Source organism: Gymnogyps californianus, chromosome 6 (genome assembly GCF_018139145.2).
Source record: "Gymnogyps californianus isolate 813 chromosome 6, ASM1813914v2, whole genome shotgun sequence".
In the NCBI taxonomy this organism is placed as follows: domain Eukaryota; kingdom Metazoa; phylum Chordata; class Aves; order Accipitriformes; family Cathartidae; genus Gymnogyps; species Gymnogyps californianus.
In genome coordinates this window covers 10146125-10157986 of record NC_059476.1, presented here as the reverse complement: position 1 = coordinate 10157986, position 11862 = coordinate 10146125, and the positions used below count along the sequence as shown (strand labels likewise).

Below are 11862 nucleotides of genomic sequence, written 5' to 3'. Positions count from 1 at the left end.
GTAATTTAAACTAATTACAGCTTAACGAGTCTGACAAGAGGCTTTGTAATTTTCAGGGCGGGTGTTCACTGATGGCCTAATCCTGCAAGGGGCTAAGTACCCTCCAATCTTCCCCAAATCCCTGGGAATCTGATCTAGCACTACCAGGCTGGATCAGAGCCTCCCCTCTGCCATCTCTTTAGTTTTAAGACCTTAAGATTATTAACCTTATTACTTCATCAGTGCTGTGGCTTCACTGTCCATGAAGGAGCCCTGAAGTCTTTGGCGATTTGGCACCACCAGCACAGCTTGTCAGGAAAGGCGTAGGACTGGAGCTGCCAACACCGGGCTGACATCCTGATCGTGATCATGGTCTGTTGCTTAAGAGTTTATGGAGTCCACAACAGAGAGAGAAAATCAGATACAGATTTCTGAGCAAAGAGTATAGTCAGACAAGATTATTGTCATACTCCAACGCCTACACAACACAGGGTTTTAAATGCAGGAGAGTAATTTAGCTCAAAAAAGACTTTGGGACAAGTTATGACGAAAAGAAAGACACTGATACCAAAGCCAGATCCAGGGTCACTTCAGCTCTATTTCTAGTTACAGCTGTGCTTTAAGACCACGATCATTTTATCGAAAGATGTAGTTATATAGCTTTAAATTCTAGCCAGATTTTCAGAGGTACAGAGCATATGTTTATCCACCTTACCTCCAGGAAACTGGGGAATGCTGAGCACTTATCATACCAGGTGTCTGGTGCTAAATGCAGACTGAAGAGATACTTCCCAAGGGGTGGTACCTAAACAGAGGATTTGCCATCAGAAATATGCTGTTACCTGCAGAGCCGGAATATCATAATTTAATTTGTTATTACAAATCAACAAGCAAACTGGTGAACAGTGAGGCAATTTATCACTATCTCAGCATGATTTTATGATAGACAGAAAAAAAAGTGCATGCCCTGGTCTGCAACTATTGAAGAGCAAAACGTGTATAGGTGACAAATAGCTTAATCCAAACCAGCAGTACCAAGGCCACCAAGAAGTGGTCAGCGGAGGTGTCTCGTAGCCAATAAGAAGAGGTTAGTAGAAGCAGATGTGTTACTTTAAGCATTGGCTTAAACATAATGAATGTGTTTAGAAGGAGGTACAACAGGATTCCAGCACTTCTCCTTTCTCACTTGCCAGAGGACTCCGGTGCTCTGCAAGTCAGCCAGGGCAGTACATTAATTGGCAGCAGGCTAGTTCACCCAGATCTGAGGTAGGTGCAAGTCAACCATTTATACTGTGACAATTGAACCACAGCGGTTTTCACTCAATGACATGCATTGACTATATCTAAGGCTGATGTTAAACTTTTTCAGCAGTTTCCAGGACCAGATATCAAAGACAATTATCAGAGAGGTCCAAAGCAACAGGTCAGGAAAAAAAACCCCACAGAATTAGACCAAAGTTGTTGCAATAGACTTCCATGGAGGGATTTTTTAAAGATAACTGTTAGCTTTTGGGTTTTCTTATGTTCCATAATAGCAACCTCACATGGCTCTGCAAGCCCCCCATCTAACACTGATGCATCCTACTACTTCTTCCTCTTTTAGCTAATCCTATGATTATTTGCACCAAATAAAAGCAGTCGGGATCTCTGCACTTTTTGGAGGGATATACCCCTCATTACTTTAAAGTAGCTTTGCTCTGTTCTCCGTGTAGTAAAGATAGTATCTACCTGAGTATGTGGCATGGCAGGTTAGTGTTGTGTATTTGATAGCTAGCTGAGAGGACACACAGGGCTACAGACAGATGCTAATAGGCAGCAATAACTGCTTATGAAATCTAAGGCAAGACTTGTTTCTCCTATTAATCAAAAAAAATCAAAGTTGGCTTAAAAGATACCAAGGCAACTTAGGAGGACCGTTACTTAGAAAAAGCCTGTCACTGAACATTATGAACCGCCTGAAAGACAGGTTCGAAAAATAAAATTTGCAACTCGGCATCCCCCAAAAGCTTCAAAAGGCACTCTTAATGCCACCAAAAAGGAATAATCATTCAGCTTTTTCACATGTTGTGACATAGTCTCAGCTATTCAGAGCTCTTTCCCAGGGTACTGCCCTAAGTTAGCATGAACTGCAATTGACTTTTCTTGCTTAAAAAAAATCCAGAATATATTTTCTCCCAGTGGGAGCCCTAACCCATTTCCCTACAGGATCCAAAGCCTCAGTCCTACATCTGGAGACACTCAGCCAACAACACTGGGCTACCCAGACATCCAAATCAGTCTTAGCCATGCACCCACCATCACAGCCAGCCGGAGCTGGACCCCCAGCCATGCTGCTCAAGTCAGTCTTTTGCCATCCAGAAAATATATACAGATTTCCCACACATCTGAAAATGCTGGTTCCACCCCAAGCCATCTGAATTAGTCTTTTTGCACATTCCAGCCACTAGCTTACATGCTATAGTCCTCTGTGATGTAAAGGGGAAAGAAATGGTTTCTTGACTTACGCACTTCACTAATCATCATGTTGCTTGACACCAAAACACTGTCACTGCACCTTTTCACTGCACCTCACGTCCACACCTCAGTGGGTACTTGTAAACGATTAGCTTTTTGTTCCAATTAAAATTTGAGATGATATTTCCCAAAGCATGCAACGTTCATCCTACAGATGGGTAGGCTTCAGGATGGAGAAATAAAGCAACTTCTTGCAGCCAGTATGCGTTGAAGCAAGAATAGACTAAAATCTCAGAGGACTCCTAGTCATCACTCCTCTGCTCTGGTCTCCGAACATATTCTCTCTGTATAAACAAAGGCTCTGGCCACCGCAGTGTTTTCTGGCCTGCTTTAAAATGTTTCGCCACTCCTCTCAAAGGAATCACTGATGCTTAAAAAAGAGGCAGCCTTAGTCAGGCTTTTCTCACAGTGCCAGTGTCTCTGTCTAGGAGTCTGGTTGTCAAGTATAGGGAGATGCAAACAGTGAGACTTGGCACATTGAGCATTTAAAGGCAACTCTTAGTTATAATCTGGATTAATGAGCACATCATTATTGCTCCAGATTAATATTAGTCCAGATTGTAAAGAAAAAGCTTCTGTCAAATAATTATGGGTATTAACTTTACGAAAATTGCATCAATAGCAAAAGAACACTCTGCTTCCAGATACACCAAACCTGGCTCATTCTTAGCAAAGTTTGAACATTGCTTTTGCCCAAGGACAATTCATTCCTGCAGAGTGAATGGTAACACAATGGAAAAAGCACTCTTTGAACTGGAACATCAGTCGGGGGCCCAGTCAGCAACAGCAAGTCTGGATCATGCAGATGGCAAAGTGTCACTGAGAAAGGCGAAATAAGAATTTCTCCTGGGTGAGATACTTCAAAGTTGAAGTACAGACCTCCTCTGAGAGGGATGGAGTGAGGCTGGGGGAGGGAATGTTGAAAACTATCAATCAGCTAGATCGACAAAGAGCCAGCTCTTCAACTAGCATAAATTGGTGCAACTCCTTTTGTATTAGGCGTCTGTATGACTAATCAATACACCTGGCATGAGCCAGAAGTTTTACTCCCAGTTCAAACTTCTGCACGTACCAGATGAAGACCATTTTCTGAAAAAGACATATTTCCAGAGTCATAACAGCCCCTTCCTTCACTTCCCTAATGAGACCTCAGTCCAGGGCCCTACAGTTCTTTAAAATTGTGGGTAGGACTATAAAAAGCACCACAATTCTCATAAAATACAGGAAAAATAGAGACCTGGCCTCAATCCTATAGTGGAAATCAGACGATCTTTAAAATCTGGGCACTTCTAAAGAGCACTAGGAAAAAAAGAGTCCTCAGTCCGTTCTGGGAGGATTGGATGGAGTTGAACTCACTGGTCAAACTCAGCCTTTTCCTGAGTTTTGACTTTTTAGCAACAACGCAACACAGATTTCAGGAGACAAGGCCTTGGCTTGGCTGTACCTCAGCATCTTTTTACTCAGTGTATAAGAGAGAGACAGAAAGACAGATAGTTATTGCATCTCTTTTATCACCTGAAGGGAATTAATGAATCAGCATGCTTTAAGAGGGTCTCCTGATGAAAAAATTCTCTAAACAAGGGTTGGGTTACTGTGGCAGGGTCTTCCAGAGCACCAGGACTTATTTGTGTGTGTTCAGCTTGGTTTAGAGCTTTTCAAAATGTTGATATGCTCGGTCCTGTACATGCTAACCAACACATCAACCACAGCCCTCGAGTCAACAGGAATTAATAGGCATTCACTACTTTGGATCCCCTAAGTCAAACTCAGAGTGTGCTTACTAATGTAGCACACACTACTACATAGCATACCTCATGTAATTACGGTGTCACACGCACAGCATAGGGCTGGAAAGTATGGCCGCTTCTGTTATTTAATACATGTGTTTTATATTTTCGTGGCATTGTTTAACTAAAAGCAACTACATACAGTATTTGGCGCACTGTCACATGTAATCAAGAGATAATGTCAATGGAATTGCATGTTGTCACAGGATAACAACCTCCCGCTGTTGCTGAAATGCCAAACTGAAGCCGAGGCATTTATGGAAAATAAACGTCAAGTCAAAGCCAAGATGTTTATTTTAAAAACAAGAGACATGGATCTTGTGGCAATGTTCCATCATGTCTCTATTTCTCTAATAACAAATATCCAATGTGAATAGAGCCAAGTGACAGTTTCTTCCTGGGACAACACGGAGAGGGTGAAGCCTGACCACTTCACATGAAGACTTGCAGAGTTGTTTCTCATCTGCTTTCCTTCAGTTCAGGTTTTAGTCAAACTGTCCAGGTAATGAACACAAAATGGTTTCTCAGATGTATGCTAAGTTTACAAAGAGATTTAGGAGGGCATCAGGAAGAAAAAGGGACAGCAAATGCATTTTTAATTTGCTTTTGCATAACTCTTTTTCTCCAGAGAAAGAATGACAATAACGTGAAACTCACTGAACTCAATGGCAGGCCTTCCAGGCATTTCAGTGGGCTTTGACTAATGCCTTAAGAGAACAAACAGTTAATATATTAAGAGGATATTATGTTAATAATGGTGGTGCCTGAATTTGATTGCAATGAGGGCATGACTGGACGAAGGCTGAACAAGGAAGACGAGATCCTTCTGGGTCATAAGCAGCAGCACCGTCACCCCTTGCGTCCGGCAGGCAACTGCTCATCCCAGCTGCTGGCCCACAGGAGATTTCTGCTCTGTCCATGCCAGCCTCACAGCCACAGGGAAACTATTCTTTCACCTCGTTTCTCCAGTAAAGCTTCCTTAAATCCAGCTGCTAACCCAGTAAAGATGACCAAATTTATTTTTCTTTGCATGGGGAAAACTGAAGGTTACTTGTCAAGACCCAAGTTGCTGAGATATGGTAAGAAACTATGTTAAAGCTAAAAGTAAGAGCTAGAAACGTCCAGATGTTAGACATGATGCAATCTGATCTGAAGTTGAGAATCAGAGTTTTGTCAAACCTAACTAGAAAGGCCCGAGTGATGAGACATCCACTGCTACTCCTGGCAACCTAATGGGTTTGACATCCTAAAAGCTCTTTCAGATATTCATATCAAATTTTCCCTTTCATCACATTACCACTCATTAAATCTCCTTGTATTCATCTAAATTATTCGTCTCCCTCCCTGACAATTTTTTCTTCCTCCAACTACATTAAGAGATTATGTCTTCAACAAGCTAAAATTGCCTCTCCACTCTCCTCATCTGCTAACCCCACCATCCTTTAAATGTTCATCACCTCTCTGCCAACATCCTCCCTCTCCAGCCAACCTCGCAGGCCGCATAAGAGTGCCAAGAGGTGGTACACAGAGCTCAGAGCATCCCTGGAGATCCAGGGATGCTTTCCAGCAACAAGTCACCTGCCTGTCCCCAGGACACAGAACTGGCAAGAGCAAATCCACTGCCCCCAGTGCTGCCCTAGCCACTGCAACAACGAAGGAAGGGGTTAGCCCCAGTGCCCAGCCCCATTCCCAGTCTCCTGCCCCACTGCTGGTGCTGCTGACATTCCACAGGGCAGCACTGTGTATGTAGATGCATACCCATGCAACAGGACCCTCATCTTGCAATCTGTTTTACATGGAGAGAGAGGCAAGAAGACAAGCAGGAAGCTGTGCATTGCATCTCAAAGGACTGGGTTTAAAAATATACCTAGATAACCCACTTCAGTTCCTGAAATGTTGAAGCTTCACAGCTCATGCCAGCAGCGTTCCTCAAATGCAATACATTTTGATTTTCATCAGATCTATCTGTTATCCTCTCTGCAATATAAGACTGATCTGTCCTAATAACCACTGAGAATTCGGGCTTTTTTTTCTTTTTTTAAATGACTTCCAAAGAAAAAAATAAATTAGTTGCTGATTTAAAACTGTGATCTGGAGAGCAAGTAGAAACAAACCATTTCTGTTCTGGAAGCTCTTCTCTTGACCCGACATCCTTAAATAATATGCAAACAAAGAGCTATATTAAAATCATGTTAAGGTGCTGTCTGAAATGCAAAAAACCAAGGAAATTTTGAGTTAAAGGAGATTTGCAAAAGGTAATGCTCTGAAAGGGGTTAAGCCTACAGTGATTATTTGGCTGCTCTGTGCTGCAAGGGCCAGAGGGATGTTCTGTACAGAAATTGTAAATTTGCTTATTTTTTCCTCTGGAGGTGCATTGTTTCCCAAAGACGTTCTGGCTCCAGCTCTGATCTAGCATTCCAGATTGATGCTTGTTGAACCAACAAAGATATTGGGAAGCAACACATGATTATGCGTCTTCTGGTTTATTGCATACTTGCTAGTAATTTCCTTTACTTCTCCAACCTTTAAGCTTATCTTCTCTTATGGTGGGATGAGGATCTCCAGCTGGAGATCTGGTAGGACAGCTTGATAGGCAAAGAGCTGGCATTTGATTAGGTTACGGTATTTATTAACTGTATAAAGATACTATAGTAATAATGGATCTGAACAGATGACAGATGGATGATGCTCCAGGAATAGCAAGCAAAACAGCATGGTACCCCCAACACTGCTTCCCACTGTCAGTGTCATCTTGGGAAAAGTATTTAAGATTTTATCAGATTTTTATCTGGCTGATTTTGCGCTAAAATGGACTATGTACATTCACAAAATTCATCCAAGCGTCTCAGCTGTGAAGTCTTTGGTGTGGTGAGGCACCACAGGGCTCATACCCTCTTTGAGTGTTCCAGCTAGATCTAGAAAATAAAAAATTGTTTCTATCCCACCGCTCCACTGCCCTGACCTGGTTTCAGATTATTATATTTTTAAATCAGGATTACAAATACCAGTCCTGGACAAATATTCCCAACCACTATCCTTCTGCTTTTCATTCAGCATAAGGTCTCCCTCTGTTCTTGAAGATGCCATGCCTCCTGCCCTTCCCACCAAAGAGGGTCGCACTTTGGTCCAGCAGATGACGAGCAGCAAAGCAAACTCCATGGGAACATGAGGGAACGGTTTGCCAAGCAGCAGGCCCGCGCTGGTGTGTGGCCTTTAGTCAGGGTTAAATAAACAGCGTGTAAATAAATAAATAAATCTCTCCCAGGTTCTGACCTTGTAAATCAAGTCTAAGCCTGGAAGGGATTTTTATGGTCCAGCTGGAACAGCAGAGCAGTCTTAGCAGAATAAATATATATAGGGGAAAAAAAAAAAAAACCTGTGCCTGCCAGTTGCTCCCAGACTGCTGTGGGGAACGTTTGGTGCTGCTGTAAGACATGCTGATGATTAAAAGAAAGGAAAGAGGGGACATCTCTCTCATTTACCCAACAGCTGTTTCACATTATTTTAAGAGGTTTAAAAGAGGACTAAAACACAGTTAAATGCACCCAAGAGTAATCTTCCAGCTTCGGAGCCGAATAGAGGGCTGAGCAAGTAAATGAAAATCCAGCCCAACTAGCTCCTAGCAGCAGGTTTCATGGAAGTGGATGGGAGCTGAGCAGGGATTTGCTCAGTGTTTGTTATCTGGGCATTACAGCCTCAGGATGCTTCATGTACTTTATTGCTCATTACCAAATAACAGTGGTAATACTTAGAGCAGTCCCTAGATTTAGTGTGGTTTGACCAGACTGGGTGAAAGCTACTGGCTGCATTTTAAAAAGTCCAGAGAGACCTGTCCGATGCAACAGAGGAAAGCCAGAAAGGCGAGCTGGGACTTCCACCTCCCAGCCCTGCAGTGGCTTGGTCCGGCAGGGCCGGAGAAGCCGGAGCAAACAGGGCTTGTGATGGGGAGGTGCACGGGACAAGCCACAGCTGCAGCCCCTGCACGGAGCTGGTAGCACCATCCCTTGAGCCAGAAGGTTTTACATGGGGTCCCAGCCAGCGGGTCTCTGGGGGTGCCCAGGCTGGGGCAGGAGACACTGGTGACGGGGGGCTGCAAGCGTGGGGCTTGTCCCCATGGGGACATCCCATGGGAGGGTGTCCATTGCTTTTCAATGGAGAATGATGCCGACAGTGCTGGTATTTGGCATTTTACTTTTTCCAGGTGTAAAGAGGGGGAGCACCTGCTCCAGCAGCTCGCACAGGCGTACCTGGCAATGGAAGGCAACGGAGGCATGCGGGGTACCTCTGGCATGAGAAGTGCCCCCCAGCACTTACACCATCTTCCCACCGCCGAGGATTTGGAGCCCACAAAGAGGTGGAGGTGGACGAAGCCTAGCTTCAGACCAGGGTCGCAGTGAATATTTGGGGTATAAACCTGCCTTTTCCCTAAGCTCCATTCTGGAGCATGCTACAGCTGCCGACTGACTCCCTCTTGCTCCCAGCCGGCTCCCACCAAGCATCGGAAGGTGCACCAAGCACCGGCACGGTGGGGACCCGCTGGTGCACCTTGCGGGCAGGAGCCCACCCTGCCCACATCCCCTGCCTGCCCCACAGCTGCCGCGCACAGACACCCCCCCCCCTCACCCCGGGCCACCCACCCTGCCGTACGGCAGGGTGGGTGGCCCGGGGTGAGGGGGGGGGGGTGGTGTCTGTGCGCGGCAGGGTGCAGGCAGGCCGCAGCCAGAGCAGAGACAGGGGTACAGGCAGGGGTACCGGCAGGGGTTGCAGCCGGGCAAAAGCAAGAACACCGTCGGGCAACAGGCAGGGCAGGGCGGGGCGGCTCGGCTCCGCCCCCGCGATGGCCGATTGGCGGCGGGCGGTGACGCGGGGCGGGGCGGGGCGGGGCGGGCCGGCGGCGCGGCGCGGGGCCATGCGGCAGCCCGGGGCGGCGGCGGCGGCGGCGGCGGCAGCGGCGGCAGCGGCGGCGGTGGCGGTGGCGGCGGTGGCGGTGGCGGCGGTGCCGCCTTCCTGCCCGCGGCGCGGCGGCCGGAGCGCCCCGCACAGCCATGGGCGATGGGTGGCTGCCGCCCGACTGCGGCCCCCAGAACCGCTCCGTCGCCGGCGGCGGGGTGACGGCGGCGCCGCCCGGGAGCAGGCAGCTGCCCGCCGAGCTGCTGTCGCAGCAGTGGGCTGTGGGCATGAGCCTGCTGATGGCCCTGATGGTGCTGCTCATCGTGGCCGGTAACGTGCTGGTGATCGCGGCCATCGGGCGCACGCAGCGGCTGCAGACCCTCACCAACCTCTTCATCACCTCGCTGGCCTGCGCTGACCTGGTGATGGGGCTGCTGGTGGTGCCCTTCGGGGCCACGCTGGTGGTGCGGGGCACCTGGCTCTGGGGATCCTTCCTCTGCGAGTGCTGGACCTCCCTGGACGTGCTCTGTGTGACCGCCAGCATCGAGACCTTGTGCGTCATCGCCATCGACCGCTACCTGGCCATCACCTCGCCTTTCCGCTACCAGAGCCTCATGACCAAGGGTCGGGCCAAGGGCATCATCTGCACCGTCTGGGCCATCTCCGCCCTGGTCTCCTTCTTGCCCATCATGATGCATTGGTGGCGGGACGAGGACCCCCAGGCGCTGGAGTGCTACCAGGACCCAGGCTGCTGCGACTTCGTCACCAACAGGGCTTACGCCATCGCCTCGTCCATCATTTCTTTCTACATCCCCCTTCTCATCATGATCTTTGTGTACCTCCGGGTGTACAGAGAGGCCAAGGAGCAGATTAGGAAGATCGATAGGTGCGAGGGCCGGTTCTACGGCAGCCACGAGCAGTCGCAGCCGCCCCTGCCCCCTCACCCTCACCACCAGCCCATCCTCGGCAACGGCCGAGCCAGCAAGCGGAAGACCTCCCGCATCATGGCGATGAAGGAGCAGAAAGCCCTCAAGACTTTGGGCATCATCATGGGGGTGTTCACCCTCTGCTGGCTCCCTTTCTTCCTGGTGAACATCGTCAACGTCTTCAACAGGGACCTGGTCCCAGACTGGCTCTTTGTTTTCTTTAACTGGCTGGGCTACGCCAACTCCGCTTTCAACCCCATCATCTACTGCCGCAGCCCCGACTTTCGTAAGGCCTTCAAGAGGCTCCTCTGCTGCCCCTGGAAAGCTGACCGGCGGCTGCACGCCAGTGGCGGGGAGCTGGCCCGCCTGCCCGGGGGCTTCATCAGCACCGTGGGCTCCCCTGAGCGCAGCCTGGGAGGGACCTGGTCCGACTGCAACGGGGGCACGCGGGGCGGCAGCGAGTCCAGCCTGGAGGAGAGAAATAGCAAAACGTCCGATTCAGAGTCCAAGGTATAGGGAGGGGGGTGCGGGGGGCCGCGTCGGACCCGGGGCAGGGGGAAAGGCAGGCAGGGAGTCACACAGGAGCAGAGAAATCCCCGGCAGCTGCCTGGTGGTAAAGCTAATGCCAGGCAAAACTGATTCCTGTCTTAGCGGGGAGAGAGCGGGTGTTTACTTAGGAATAAAAGCAGGTGAACTCGTGTACGACATACCTCATCCGAAACTACAGCAAACAGGAAACCCACTGACCAGAGAACAAAGAAAATAAACAGCCCATCCCAAAGATAGCCAGCTTATATTTAGGAGAAATGCTTTCGGAAGGGGCTGTGGCAGCAGCGCCCTTCACTCGGGTGAGTTGTCCCAGGACCGTGCTGGTGGTTGAACCTGAGCGTGGAGGTGCTGGCCTTTGGCCGCGGAGTTCAGCTGCAGCCGGGGTCCCGGCCGTCCCCCACCTCGCCTGGGGCTGTCAGACACCCCGGGTTTCATTCCCTCACCCACAGCACCAGGTGGTTTTTGGGGAGGCGCAGGGTCTGTGCTGCAGGTGCTCCAGGGGGAGAGTACGGACCCGTGGGCAAGATGAGTTTTAAGCTCGGAGTAGCTGTGCTCCCCTCTTCTGCAGAGCAGCGATGGAGAAAAATAATGAGTAATGAGGAGTGTATTTTGAAAGGGGGTAAAAAAACCCAACCCACACTCTTGTGCTTTTTCCCTCTGCATCAGCAAGCAGTGAGTTACTGTGCTTATCTCGTTCGGCCAGACAATAGCAGTCAGGCTGAGAAACTTCTACCTCAAACTGTGCATATTGTACAGGGGAATAAATGGACCATGTTTATATTAAACAGCATATTTACATGCCACTAATAGTATTTTAGGAAAAAGGCGGGGGGGGGGGTGAGGAGCCTTCTGCAGCTTGTTCATTGTAATTACAGATGAACAGGGGGAAAAAAAATCCTGGCAACAACAAAAATTTACTGCACATTTTTTTTAAAATGGCGACAAAGCCATTTTTTGCACAGTGTTGAGTTGTAATGTTATTTGAAGATGTTACTTGCACACACGTACACACACGCAAATTAAAAATGAAATGGAGGTTTGAATAACACTGACCCTGAAACTGATTTCTGGTTTTGTCTGATCTGTTACAGTTTTATTGACAGAGTGACTTCTTTTTTTATATTATTTTATGAAGGTACTGTAAATATATCCATATTATAAATTAAAATATCTTAAGAGACTTTATTATTTTTATTTTTATTTCCAAATGCCCACAT

At 48.0% G+C, this 11862-nt stretch overlaps 1 protein-coding gene across 1 annotated transcript; it reads left to right on the top strand.

Moving 5' to 3' along the window:
* The first annotated feature begins 9325 nt into the window (after positions 1-9325).
* Positions 9326-10612, top strand: ADRB1 (adrenoceptor beta 1). Its single transcript, XM_050899028.1, has one exon. The coding sequence runs from the start codon at positions 9326-9328 to the stop codon at positions 10610-10612; it is 1287 nt and encodes a 428-aa protein (XP_050754985.1).
* The last annotated feature ends 1250 nt before the right edge of the window (positions 10613-11862 follow it).